This window comes from Balaenoptera physalus (assembly GCF_965194825.1).
Source record: "Balaenoptera physalus genome assembly, chromosome: 16".
Taxonomy (NCBI): Eukaryota; Metazoa; Chordata; class Mammalia; order Artiodactyla; family Balaenopteridae; genus Balaenoptera; species Balaenoptera physalus.
Window position 1 is genome coordinate 27,370,910 of NC_138898.1, and position 14,086 is coordinate 27,384,995.

Below are 14,086 nucleotides of genomic sequence, written 5' to 3' on the forward strand. Positions count from 1 at the left end.
CACACTTACTCTGGACTCTTCTGTAAGACTAGAAGAGCTAAGAAGAGCTAAGAACACCCTTGACTGCCCTGCTGGGGCACCTGGAGTCTTAATCCAGCCCCAATAACTCAGACTTCTGAAGATTACTGCTAGGGGTGGGGGATAATTCTGAGGCAAGACCTATATCTGTCGGTAAGGAGTAGGGTTTTCTGAAAGGTGGATGGAGATTTGCCCAGTGCAGGCTTGAAGAAACTGGTGCTCCTGGAGAGAGGCATGGGTTTGAGGAAGGGAGGCAAGGTCAGACTCTGGGGACAGTGTCCCAGTGCCCCTGACATCCCAGTAGGAAGGAACCCCTTTACCTTAGGGCCTTCTCTCTGTACTCATTAGAACAGGACTGAGTTTGTGTGTTGGGGGAGAGTAAAGACCCAGCCACAGCCTTCCTTCAGCCTCCACCTTATCCTGCCATGGGTTGGCTCCCCCAAATGTCCACATCCTAGTCTCTGGAACCTGTGAATATGTTTTTTATAAAAATGTTTATTTACTTATTTATTTTGGCTGTGCCAGGTCTTAGTTGCGGCACGCGGACTACTTAGTTGTGGCATTCAAACTCTTAGTTGCGGCATGCATGCGGGATCTAGTTCCCCGACCAGGGATCGAACCTGGGTCCCCTGCATTGGGAGCATGGAGTCTTACCCACTGGGTCACCAGGGAAGTCCTGGAACCTGTGAATATGTTATGTTACACGGCAAAGGGGAATTAAGTTCACAGATGGAATTTCAGGCTGCTAATCTGCTGACTGAATTTCAGGCTGCTAATCTGCTGACTGTAAAACAGGAAGGTTATGCTGGATTGCCTGGATGGGCTCAATGTAATCACAAAGGTGGAAGAGTGAGGCAGAAGAGAGAGAACCAGAGAGATGGCAGCATGAGATGGACTTGGCTCGACATTGTTGGCTTTGAAGATGGAGCGAGCAGTCACGAGCCAAGGAAAGCGGCTGGCTTCTAGCAGCTGAGAAAGGCAAGGAAACAAAAGCTTCTCTAGAGCCTCTAGAAAGGAATGCAGCCCTGCAGACACCTTGGTTTTAGCCCAGTGGGACCCAAATTGGACTTCTATTTGACAGAATTATAAGATAATAAATTTGCTGTTTTAAGCCGTTAAGTTTGTGGTAATTTGTTATGGCAGCAATAGGAAACAAAAGCATCAGGACACCTAGAGAGTCCACGTTGTAGGTGAGACTCCACTTTACTGCCGGAATCAACATCCAGACGTGTGAATGATTTCAGCTCCAGACCTGTGAGATGATTCCAGTCACTCCAGTGTTTGTGAGTTTCCCAGCCGAGGTCCCAGAGAAGAGCAGTACCCACTTCGCCCTGCCCAAATTCCTGACTCACAAAATCTATGAGTATAATAAAATGATTGTTTTTATGCCACTAAGCTTTGGGTGGTTTGTTATGCGGCACAGAAACTGGAACAGTGATCCATCTTAGCCTTGAACTTGAATCAGATGGAACTGGGAAAACAACACACACTGTTGAACCCAGAGCTCCCATCCCATCATTAGTATTATTTTTAACTAAACCCTGAACTGAACAGAAGGAAACAGTGCCGAAATTGAAACTGAACTTGTATATTTTTTCAAGCTGTTGAACTAGAATATTCAAATATTCTTGAGACAGTTGCATAAAGAATTCTACCCTAACCCCTTCACTCTGTATATTTTGATTTGCCTAAGGTCACATGGTCATGGCAGAGCTTACAGATTCTTAATCTTTAAAAACATTTTGTTTTACAAAGCAGCCCGCTGTGACTCTCTCTACCCTCCTTACCTTCCTTCAGAGCACACACCCTTGTCAAAGTTTGCTGAATAAAGGAAGGATTGAGCTGTGCCTGGGAGATTTGTATTTCTCACCATCCAAGGACAAGGGAGTTCCAGCCTGAACCTGATTCCTTGGGGGTCCCCGAGTGGAAGCTTCGTGCCCTTGGCTGAGAAATTGGAACTTTCCGTCAGGGCCAGTGATCCTCAGTATTTGAGTAGCCAGGCTGGGGTGTGTTGGGATCCAGGTGGCCTTCATCTCATCTGGATCAGGACGGCACAGTTTGTGGCCTTCCCCCAAAGCAAAAGGAGGGGGGAGACTCTGAGGAGACTTGGGGCCCCTGGGGAGACATTCCTCTTTCCAGAGCTTTATCACTTTTTCCATAACAGTACCCTCCCTTCAAGGTGGAAAGTCCCAGCTGGCGGCTGAGGATACTCTCAATGTGCTTTTGTTCTCCACCCTGCCCCCAGCCCAGGCAGCAGGGTGCTGGGCAGACACCAGCCTGCGCCGGACTTGCTGTACCGTCGGACAGTGCGATAGAGTTGAGCCTTTCACACCACGGGACTAGACTTCCCTGGTTCGAATCCTGGCTATTTGCTAACTGTGCAACCTTGGCAGGGTATCTGCTATAGTTTCTCCATCTGAAAACTGGCATGGTGATAATATGAGCAGTTTTGAGGATTTAATATGCGAAAAGCACTCAACACAGCACCTGATACATGGTAAGAGTGGTGGAACTGTTTGCTGTTGTTATTACGTGACCTTGGGAGATTCTCCTTTCTCTGGGCCTCAGTTTCCCCAACTGTACAATGAAGATGGCAGTTCCTCCCTGCCTCTTGACAGCTGATCTGGGTGTGAATCCTGACTACCCTTTCTTGCTGTGTGGCCTTGGACAAATTTCTTGGGTTCTCTTAGCCTCAATGTGCTCACCTGTTATCTGTTAAATGGTACCTATTAAGTAGATGGTGATGATGAAATGATAAAACGTGTACCAAGCATGGAGCATGGGGCCTACCACATAGAAAGAGCTAAAACAAAGTTAGCTTTTTGCTTTTTTTTTTGTTTTTTTTTTGGTTTGTTTTTATGTCTGAGAAAGAACTTTCTAAACTATAATAGGCCATGTCCCTGGGAGGAATATTGTGGTTTTCTTACATGCTTTCCCAGCCATGCCTTATTTACAGACTCCTAGAATCAGAGAGATCAGGTTTGGAAGGGCCCTTTTACAGATTGGTTAATTAATCCATTCCACAAATACTTAGTGATCCCCTACTATGAGCCAGGTACTAATGCAGGTGTTGAGGAGAGAGCAGCACCAAGGGTCTTGCCCTTGTGGACCTCTCATTCCTGTGGGGGAGGCAGACAGCAAACGTGTGAGTGCATGAGTATATGTTACAAGTTCAGATTCAATCCCTTTATGTTCCAGATGGAATAACTGAGGCCCAAGAAGGGAAGAGAGTTTCCTAAAGTCCTCCAGTGTCTTAATAGGGCAAAGACTCCCAAGCGAGTCTTCACGGTCTCAAAATATCTTACCCTAAACAAACTCTGGTTTCCCTAATGTTTTAAGATATGATAGCAGGAACCAGCATTTCCTGAATCTTCCTAGACACAGGAACTGTTGTAAGTACTTGACACATCTTAAGTCATTTAATCCTCACATCAATCCTGAGGGAGGGAATTGTCATGAATCCCATTTTATAGATGGGGAAACTAAGGCACAAAGAGATGGAGGGGAGCAGGGGTTGAATACTGATCCCCTGGTTTAGGGCCTATGCCCTCCACCACTGTGCTGTCTTGCTGTGTTGGCTGCATACTCACCCCTGCATCTAGTCTGCACTATTTCTTTCTTTCTTCCCTCCCCTGCCTTCCCCCAATCCTGGTCTCAATGATTTCTTCCACAATCTGAGTAGCTTTGGATACTCCCTTTCTGGCCCTCAATTTCCCCATCTGTGAATTAAGAGGTTTATTTTCATGACCACCCTGATTTTTAGCACCTTATCAGTTTGTAATTATTTTAATCATATACGTGTTTTCTAGTCTGTTTTCCCCACCAGACTGTGAGCTCCAGGGAGCAACACCCTACTCCTTCTTCACCACTATCTCCCTAGAACCTGGCACTGTGCCCTGCACTTAGTAGGCCCTCAGTTAATATTTGCGGCTGAAGAAAGGAAGGAATCACGCTGATTGTCCCCAGGTTTTTCCAAACCAGCTCCTGCGCTCTCTCCCTGGCCCTCTTCCTTTCTCAGCCTGTGGGGCCTCCTCCCTCCCTCCCTCTCACCTCCCAGGGCCGGCTTGGGCCCTCCATCCGGCCTGCATTTTTCTGGGTTTGATATCATTTTTTCCACTCTCCCGGCTGCTGCCGGCTGCCTCTGCCAACTTTCCACAACTATAGCCCCTCCCCCATGACCACAGGCCTCCAGAGACAGCTTAGGGTGGGGGAAGACCCTCCTCCTTTTCCCTTCCCCGGGCTGGAGTTGGGATAGGAAAGTAAGTGCCATCAGTGCCCTGCTGGCAAGATTGGGGGGTCACAGCTGGAGGATGGCTCGCCTGCTGGTGCTTTGGTGTTCCTGGCAGCAGGGACATGGCCGACGTGGGGGGCTGAGGCATCTGGGCAGGCAGCTGGTTGGGGGCAGGGGTGTCAGGCATCAGGGACACAACGGTCCAAACTGTTTGCATCATGTTCTCCTCTCAAAGTAGTGACACCACTTCCCCTTATGCTGGAAACTCCTGACCTGACCCCCAAGGCCCATCCCCAGCCATGATGCCTCACTACCTCCTACTTCCCACACAGACATAGCAGGAGGCTGGGCCCTGAGGTCTGGTCCTTACCCTTACTGGCTGGGCGACTCTGGGATGCTCACTTCCCCTCTCTGGGCTTCAATTTCCACAGCTAGAAAACGGAATGAGTCGGACTAAATCGGGGGTCCATCCTGGGGACTAATGGATTGAGTTTCATGGAGTCCACCCGCCCCCTTTAAATTGTGTGCAAAATTGTGTTTGAAAGTCCATTTCCCTGGGAGTCTATAGTTTTTTGTCACATTCTCCAAGAGAACTGTGGATAAGCTGGCCACAGACTCTAGTCTCACAAGCCTGGGCTGGAATCCTGGCAACTTCACTTATAGCTGCTGTGTGATCTGGAGCGTAAGCCTTCACTGTTCTATGCCTCTGTTTTCTAACTAGTTAAACATGGGTCGTGAAGATTAATAGTTGTGACAGCTTAGTACCCAATCAGCTCCCAGCAAACACCAGCTATTATATTGCTAGGATGAGGGCGAAGATTTCTTTTCCCAGAGAATATTTTGTGAATTTATAATCTAAAAAAACGAGTTAATGAGAGAATAGGTCATCACACCGAACTGTGGTTGTTTGTGCTCCACTGTGTCTCCCTCAAAGTCGTGGGGCAGGGGCTGTGCCCAGTGGTTCAGAGAAGGGCCTGAATGCATAACTGGTCCAGTGATTTTATTGACTAACCCTGACACCCAGGTCAGCAGGCCAATCCAGTCTGCAGCCCGTGTAGATGGGAAAGCGAGAGGTGGAGACGCCTGGAAGAGCCCAAAAGAAGAGATCTGGGCACTCAGACAGGACATCCTTCTGGTCTGGTTTATTGTGGGGGAATTTCTGAGGGTTGGCCAGAGCCCAAGGACAAGGAAGACTTTTTACAAAAAGACACGCACTGCATGAAAACCCCGATTTAGGCTTTGGCCCCATGGTCTGTCCATCACTTGCCCAGGGCAGAGAGGTCCGTGAAGTTGCAGCTGGGGAGACGCTCTGTACGTTGGGGCACCGGGCGGCCAAGGCCCACGATGCAGACTGCAAGCCACAGAGACTCTGCCCCTCCGCGGCCCTGGTGGAGGCTAGAATGCACCCCAGTGCCCCCCACCCAGAGAGTGGGCGGGTGGCCTCAGAGCACGGCCAGGTTGTGGCAGGACTTGGAGCGGGCCTTGAGTGCCCGGCGGCGGGCGGTGCGGGCAGTTAAGCGTGCCAGGAAGCGTCGAGCGCGCTGGCCTAGGCTTGCCCGTCGTCTGGGGGCCGGCGGCTCCCGGGCTGCGCAGTTCCTGCGGCGCAAGCGCAGTTGGCGCACTACGCCCTCGAAGAGCTCCGCCACGTTGTGCTGCAGCGTGGCTGACGTCTCGATGAATTTGCAGTCGAACACCACAGCGCAGGCGCGGCCCTCTGAGGGGGCGGGGTCAGGTGAGCCAGGGCGGAGCCACAACCGGAAAAAGGAGATAAAGGTAGCAGGAGGTGTGTTCAATCTCAACCGGAAGCATGATTTTTCCTTTCCCCATACCTCGTGCTGCGTGCCAGGGGACTCAGAGAGAAATCTGGCTTTGAGGAGTTAGTTCACAGGTTAGTGATTGATACTGATAGCAGAATGAGGCTGGGAAGACCGGGAGGTCCCACGGAAGGGTATTGACTGCCAGGGAAGGGGTCTAATCTGTGCATCAGAATTGTCTGGGGGAGCTTGTTAAAATGCAGGTTGCTGAGCCCACCCGCAGATATTCTAATTCGGTAGGTGAGGCCTGGGAACCTGCGATTCAACAAAATCTCCTGGGGATCATGTTGCAGAATTTTGGGACGTCTGCTCATAAAGCTTATGGTCTTCCGTCTCCAGGATGCCACTGGGCTGGTTGCAGGGGCCTAGGTTCTAGTCCTCAGTGGCTGGTGACCCTGTAGAACTGGCCTCCCCACTCTGGGTCTCACTTTACATATTTTTTAGATTTCGCCCTGTGAGTAGGGCCATTTTTAGATCTTTATGGCTCCCACCTGATACATCAATTGTATTAAAATATTTCCCATCCTACTTTAAATACAATTTAAGTATAACTTTAAGCATTTTGGTTTGCAGTTGCTGGCTGACACAATATTATGTTTTGTACACAAAGCTCTGTGAAATTTGAATTTATAATTTTCTCACTGTATTTTGGAGTCAATAATTGTCTTTTTCAGGTCTCAGATGTAAGCCCTTGAAAAGCTTACAGGCACTGGGCCTATCATGCCTGGTGAATAAAGTGTCTCAAACTAAGGGCATTGGGGCATATAGGGGAATTTTTAGGCAAAGAAGTGACAAGGTCAGCTCTGGTTTGGGAGAACTCTGGCAGCTGGTGAGGAGAACCGATTGAGTGGGGATAGAGAAGTACGGGGGTTGGCCCAGGCTAAAGTGGAGATGCCAGGATGGGGCAGAGGCTCTGGGCATGGGGGCGGGAAGGGAATGTGGGGTTAAGGGAGGAGGACCCGACAAGGTCTGGGGACTGGTCTGAGGGAATGAGAGAGGAGGCAAGCCAAGAATGGTTTCTAGCTTTCAGGCTTAGGCAAGTAGATGCAAGATGGAGGTGGCCGGGGTGGGGGTGGTGGGGCACGAGTCACTGAGATGAGGAGCACTGGAGGAGACGCAGTGACAACAGGGCTAAGAGAAAGATGGAGGAGGAGGGTGGAGTGGAGGGCTCACCTTCCACGGAGACTTCCCGGCAGCGTGCCAGGTCCGCCTTGTTGCCCACCAGGATGATGGGCACGTGGTCCGCCTGATATGTGCGCCGCAGCTGAATGCGGAGCTCAGAGGCACTCTCGAAGCTGCCCCTGTCTGCGATGGAGTACACGATAACGTAGGCGCTGCCCACCTGCAGGCACGACTCCTGGCTCCAGCTTTCATCCTGTAGGGGAGGGAACCCAGGCCCATCCTCAGACGGTACCTAGGCCCTGGCTGAGAAAGGAGGGGCTGGGATGGTCTAACGGGTGGGATGGGGCTGAGGTTGATACTTTGGACAGGTTGGGGGACAAATTCTGCCATAATTCCCTGTGTCACCTTGGGAAACCACCGATCCTCTCTGAGCCGCAGTTTCTCTGCTTGAAAAATTGGGCTAATGACACTACCTCACTCCATTCTCTCATTCATTGGTTCCTTCTGTAGGCCGGGCACTGGAGACAAAAGATTTATTGGGTTTTGCTAAAGAGAGTTCTGGCTTTGCCTTTTCAGCTCTTTTGTCTGGTTTGAGGAGGGTTTGGTCTTGCTAGACAGTCCTTTTGGCTTTTTGCAGTCCAGAGTTAAGAAAAAAAGGAAGGGAGAGAAGTGGGGACAGGAGGCTGTCTTCCAGGGGAGGTTTTTTTCTGGATAGTCTTGAGGAGAGAGTTGAAGGAGCAACTGTGGCGTGTAAGGGAAGGGGGTGGGAGAGGCAAGGGGCATTTTAAGAAGTGGAGTCCTTTCAAGATGTTTGACAAGGAAAGGAAAGAACTGGAGTAATTTTGATATTCTGTTTTGGATGATGCTCTTTTGTCAGGGACAGCACTCTGAGACTGAACCACCTAGGTAACAGCTTTCTAAGTGTTTCTAAGTGTTTAAGGAGACACAGTTCCTGCCCTCCAAAAGCTCATGATTAGGAAGGGATGCTATGAAAATGGAGAGATATAATGCACTGTGATAAGTACCATTAAGAGAGGCATATGCAGGGACGTCCCTGGCAGTCCAGTGGTTAAGACTCGTGCTTCCAATGCAGGGGGTGCGGGTTCGATCCCTGGTCAGGGAACTAAGATCCCACATGCTGTGCAGCTCGGCCAAAAAAAAGAGAGGCATATGCAAGTGGCTGGAGGACCCATGGGGCTTGGGGCAGGGGTAGACCAGAAGAACTCAACTGGGCAGAGTGTGGGAGGGCTTCACAGTGGACTGGTGAGTGGGGTTAGAAAGGATGAGCAGGCTGAGTAGGAGGGAAGAGAGTGGGCAGGAGTGGGAAATGCCGAGTGTGGTGGAAGTATTGTTTGTGAGGGGAAAAGAAGCCAGAAAAGTTTTCTGATAACCAAATAAGGTAGATAAGTCGGAAAGCATCGGATCCATGTCAACATCATTGTCAAAAGGGGTAAGTTCTGAACAGCTGTACTGATCCTTCCCCGGGGCCAAATAACCCTGAACTGAGTCAGACAGATGTGGGTTCTTATTCTGGGTTCTTAGCTTCGACTATGGACAGGTTCCTTCCTCCCTCGGAGTCTGTTTTCTCATTTGTAGAATGAGAGGGTGGGTCTTGACCATTCATTCATTCATTGCACAAATATTCATGGAAGATTTGCTGTGTGTTAGCATCACAAAAGCTGGTTGGTACATGGATTGGTGGGTAAGAACCCCTTGGGGGTGTGATTAAAAATGTAGATTCCAGAACCCCACTTTTGTAGGTTCTATTTCATTAGGTCTGGGGTGAGACTTGAGAATCTGATTTCTGATACTCTTCAGGTGACCCTGATGGTCAGCGAGGCTGGGGTACTACCGGATGAACCAAAGGCCCTCCCAGTTCTGTCAGATTTTGCCTCTCTGACATCAGCATGGACCCTCTTTGGGAACTGCCTTCACAGACGCTGGCCAGGGAAACTGTAGGGAAATCAAGGGCCAGAGAAGAGAACACTTTCTCAAGGCCACACAGCCAGCTGGGCACAGAATTCCAATTCCCGCCTTCTAGTCTGTCTCCCAAATGGGACTCCCAGTCTGATCACTCTTCTTAATTCACTGGACTCTGTCCCATAGGATTCTCAACTGCATCCAAAAAGTAGACCCTCCTTCACCAGTCTGTGAGCTCCCTGAGGCCAGGAGGCATGTCTGCCTTAGTCACTGATGGGTCTTCGGTGTCCTGGCCCATGATAAATATCCAGCCAGTGTTTTTTTCTTCCTTCCTTTCATTTTTTAAAAATGAAGCTTGGGTGTGAGCTGGCCACTGGATCCCCAAGGCCTTCCGCGGGCCTTAGGATGTGGGACCCTCAAGGCTGCCGCCCTCAGGCTGGCCCTGAGGCTGGCTGTGGGTGATGGGGCTGCAGGGACCTGACGTCGGACCCCCGGGCAGGCCTTGCATATCTGGGTTTGGTCGTGGCGCCCTCCCTTCACCCTGGCTGAGGCGGGGACCAGCCAGCCAGTGTTTCTTAATAAACAAGTGAGTGAAGGAGTGGAACCTCGGAGATTCAGAAGGTGATGCTCCCAGTGGGGATGGTCCTAGTGCATAAGAGTATAAGCTTTGGGCTATTATAAATCTGGGTTTGAATCCCACTTGCTATCTGAGAACTTTGGACACATAACCTCTCTGAGCTTTGATTTCCTCATTGGTAGAATGGGAATCAGAAATACACTCACTGTATAGTTTTTGTCTTGACTGAATGTCAAAATATATGTCTAGTATTTAGCACAGGGGTTGACACTTAGGAAGAAGGTGCTCCATAAATGTCAGCTGCTGTTAGGAGAACCATCATCATTATTATGATGCTCATTTGGACCTGGGTTTCCTTTTATGCTAGTTAAAAGGAATTGGTCTCATAGCTCCTTCATCCCTAAATTTGGGCCTATCTCTGGAGCTGTCAGCCATTCTTGTCAATCAATCACCCAACATTGCCCTCCTAAGCCCCACCCTGTGGGCAGGGCCTCCCTGAGTGTTAGGGGAGGGGCCTACCCCTTAGAGAGATGGGATCCCAGGTGATTTTTAGATCCTTCTCTTTGCTTAGTTGTATTTCTTCAAAGTTCTACAATGAGCATGTGTTACCTGTGTAGCAAGAAAAAAGACTCAACGAGATAAACAAAGGTAAGAAAACTCAAGCAAGATAAGAAGAGCGTAGTGGGGACATGTCCCTGCCCAATGCTCTCTTCCTGCTTTGGAATGGGCTAGGGAAGGACATCTTTGGTGTCTTCTTTTTACTAGCTATGAAGTCATGATCGATAAGAATTATCATTATTTACAATTCTTCACTCACGTTCAGCATTTTTTCATGCTCCAAACTGTGCTTATCTCTGTGAAGCTGCATAAGAAGTTTAAAAAAACCAGCTGGTAAGGAAGGCAGGAACGATCCACCCATTTATTAGGTGAGAAAACTGAAGCCCAGAGTGGGTAAGTCAACTGCACAAAGCCAACTGGTAAGACAAAGGAAGAGGGGGTTCAACCTCAGGCTAAATCTGGTGTTCCTTTTTGTGTACAATGTGGGTGGGTGGAATGGGATAAGGGTGCTCATGAGGGGAAGATTTGCAGGGGGAGAAGCACATCCTGGGATGGTTGTAAGGAGAGGATGAATGGAGTGAGAAAAGGGGGTCAGGGTCATGAGGTTCTCCTGGCTTTGGTTGGAAAGGCTGCTTAGGAGCTGTGGGTTTGCGGAGGTGCTGAGGATGGGCCCTGCCCTGTCCCTGCTCTGTAGTGTCCTAGGAGGGGACAGGAATCTGGTACTAGCCTCAGCACCCCTCCCCCTAAATCCTGCTTGTTGTGCCATACCAGTTTCTCAGCCTCCCAGGTGTCTATGACCAGCAGTGTGGTATCCTCTCCATCCACCGTGAGGGTCCTCTCGTATACATCTTCTGCAACTGAGGAAACACACGGATTTCAGGGAGGAGATGCAGGCCTGGGGAGGGTGCAGGCCTCCCTAACCCCTCTTTCCGCCCCCTCCACTTCTCCTTGAAGTGCTCACCATATTTGTTAGATGTCTGTCTCTCCTGATAGGCCAAGAAACACCATGAGGAGCTCATGTCTCACCAGCTGCCAGCACAGTACCTGGCACACAGTAGGTGCTGAGAAAGCTTTCGTTGGTTTGGTTGATTGAATGAGTGTGGGGCGGTGGGGTTAAAGTTGGGCTGGGAATTCTCCCAGTCCTGCTCTGTCCCTGGCTTAGTGTATGCTTCAGGCAGGTCCCGTTACCCTCTCTGGAACTCTGTCTCCCTATCTGTCATACATGCCGGTGTACATGTGTACATATGGGTTCACACTCTGAGCAGTCAGGGCTGGAGAAAGGGCGTGGTCAGAGTGTCCCCACCTCCTCTCTGCCTTTAACCTCTCCTCTCCCCCCACTCACCCTGGGTCCTCTCTGCCAGTCCTGCAGGGACTCATCTTCATTTCCTCTGTCCGGTCCCTGATCCCCATCATTCTGGGACCCCAGGCCCTCTTAGCTCACTGCACCTCTTGGGAATAAAGGAACCAGGGCCCAACTTAAGAGTCTGGGAGTCTCCATTTTGGGTAGGATCTTAGTTTGGCTGCAGGTCATGGTGGGCGTGGATGGTTGTCTGTGGGGCAGGGTCTGAGGGTTGGGAGGAAGTTCACCATTTCTTTATACTTGGGACTCGTGGAACTCAGAATTGCTTCCCTTATGACATGAAAATGAATCCCACACCTCTCATCCTTGAGAAATTAGCAAAATTCTCATTCACTATTCAAGGAATTTCCCTCCTGTAGATCTTTGTGCAGGCTGTGCCCTGCACAACTCCAGGGGGTTATCATTCACTTCATAATCTATGTGAAAGATGCCCCTCAGAGTTGAGCAGTGCATGAGTTGTACAACTGTTCTTGGCAGCGTTATGCCCCCAGATAACAGGGATTTCACTCCATCGACCGCATCCCTTCCCAGCCCACAGGGTCCCTACCTCCCAGCTGTTCATGGAGGTCCCGCTCTTGCTTTCCTGCAAAGAGGTTGGCCAGGCTGGTCTTCCCTACACCAGGATCTCCAAGCAGTACCACACGGTAGAGGGCCTCCCAGGAGCCTTCAGAGTCGCTGGATTCAGAGGACCAACCATTGGGGGCAGATGAAGGTTGCCGGGTGGGGGTGTTGAGGGAGGCTGATTGGCCCAGTCGGGGATGCTGGGACTGTGTAGAAGGTGCTGTGCCCAGGAGGCCAGGCTGGTGGCCCCGGGTGGACAGGGGCAGTGGAGTACTGGCTCGGCGACGCAGGGGGGTCGTTGCCTCTTGCTGAGTATTTAGTGTCATCCTTGGGAAGGGGGGTTTCCTTCTTTCCTTCGGCAAGAAGGGGGAGTGGGTGGTGAGCCAGGTGCTTTGAGCCCCTTCTTCTGTAGAGTCCTGATGAGCTGATGCGACGGCTTCCTCCAGAGGCGGCCTTCTAGGCCTTCTAGCCGTCCTTCCTTCCCTCGAGTTCAAATGGGAGGAGGAGGCGCCTCAGATCCTCCCTGTGGGGGCTTTCTGGCTTCAGGCCCAGAGAGAACCTGGGTCAGGCTGGGAGGGGTGAGTGCGTGTGAACACACACATGCATGCACACCCAGAGGCCATTTCCTATGCCCTGAGGATAACCCACTCCCCCATGATACACGGATAGGCAGAGGGGCAGCAGCCAGATAGGGTGTCCCGACAAGCATGCACACAGAGCTGCCCCACCCATTCAGAACATGAGACCCACGTTCACGAAAGACACCTGAATTGCCCCCTCCTCTTCTTCCCCACAGGTCTCTTCCCCACGGTTCGGTTCGGGGTTGGGAGGTACGGAGGAGGGTTGAGAGCCCCGGGGGGATTCACTTCCGCTGCCCGATCCCACGAGAGCTGAGGAAGAGGCAGGAGGGGCAGCTTGGTCCTGCTAAAGGCTAGGGGGTCTGGGGGGTTCCCTCCGGCTGAAACCTGAGAGCCCCGGTGCCATGGGAACAGCGTGTCCGGCCCGCCCCCTCCGTGAAAAATTCAGAAGCGTCTGGCACTACGGCCTCCAGCTGCTGTGGGGGCGCGGGGGCTTCGAGGCAGCCGGACCCCAGGTTTGGTGACAGGAAGGGGTCCCTGTGGAGAGGGGGGTGGAGAGGAGACCTACAGGGCCCAGGAGGGCATGCCATTCCCGGAGTCCGAGCTTCCCCGGCCCGGGGGTCCTGGGTGTGAGTCCCCAGATCCCGGGAGGGTTCCCTGTCCCAGGCAACAGCCCTCCGGGCCCGAGATCCGGGGGCCCTCACTCCGGGACGCGGGTTCGAGGCCCCCCTCTTCCCTGCCTGTGCCGCAGAACCCCCCCACCCCTCCCCGCCCCATACGGGCGCCTGGCGAACTCCGCACCAACTTGACTAAGTTGGTGGCGGGCTGCGCGGGCCTTTACCTCGGTGTGGGGAGGGGTCCAGGGTCCCCGGCCGCCGCAGCTGCCGGGTGCTCCAGGCTGTACCACTGCCTCGCAGCATAGCCCCTCGGGCCGGTCCCGCCCCGCCGCCCGGGCCGGGGGAGGAGCCGCGACCCCGCCCCGTCCAGCCCCGCCCCATTAGGGCAGCCCCGGGGTCTCCGCCCCAAGGCCCTGGCCGCTGAATGACTTTTCGCAGAGCTCAGCTGACCCGCCGCTTCAAGTCCTTAGCCAGGGGTGGGGGGCGAGAGAGGGGAAGGATACGGGTTCTGAATTCCTGAGCCTGGATCCCCTCTGCATCTGCATCTATCCACTCCAGCAATGGGGCACACCAACTTTAACCGTCACAAAAACCACTTGGGGAACTTGTTAACTCTTCAGATTCCAGGTCCCACCCTGCAAGAGAGGCAGATTCAGCAGTCCTGGCAGAGAGGGTCGGGAATCTGCATTTTAAACAAGTGTCTAAGTGAGCCTGACGCAGAGTTCATAGA

At 51.8% G+C, this 14,086-nt stretch overlaps 1 protein-coding gene across 5 annotated transcripts; it reads right to left on the reverse strand.

The window, feature by feature from the left end:
• Positions 1-5,376: 5,376 nt before the first annotated feature.
• Positions 5,377-13,710, reverse strand: REM1 (RRAD and GEM like GTPase 1). Of its 5 annotated transcripts, none has more exons than XM_082431972.1 (6): positions 13,581-13,678; positions 12,927-13,051; positions 12,148-12,701; positions 11,009-11,097; positions 7,237-7,438; positions 5,377-5,963 (listed from the first exon to the last, which is right to left on the reverse strand). In XM_082431972.1, exons 3-6 carry the CDS (start codon positions 12,485-12,487, stop codon positions 5,692-5,694), a joined length of 903 nt encoding a protein of 300 aa, XP_082288098.1. In that variant the 5' UTR covers positions 12,488-12,701; positions 12,927-13,051; positions 13,581-13,678; the 3' UTR covers positions 5,377-5,691. The 5 variants fall into 5 exon arrangements, with proteins under 5 accessions (XP_082288098.1, XP_082288097.1, XP_082288096.1 ...); XM_082431971.1 differs by having other exon boundaries at positions 12,148-12,730; XM_082431970.1 differs by lacking the exon at positions 12,927-13,051 and having other exon boundaries at positions 12,148-12,730; positions 13,581-13,710.
• Positions 13,711-14,086: the final 376 nt, after the last annotated feature.

Excerpts from the sequence above, each read along its gene's own strand:
- REM1 (XM_082431970.1), bottom strand. The coding sequence starts at position 12,487 with ATGACACTAAATACTCAGCAAGAGGCAACGACCCCCCTGCGTCGCCGA. Across the intron at positions 11,098-12,147 it reads CCTCCATGAACAGCTGGGAG|TTGCAGAAGATGTATACGAG; the intron begins GTAGGGACCCTG and ends GTGTTTCCTCAG. Across the intron at positions 7,439-11,008 it reads CCTGGGAGGCTGAGAAACTG|GATGAAAGCTGGAGCCAGGA; the intron begins GTATGGCACAAC and ends CCTCCCCTACAG.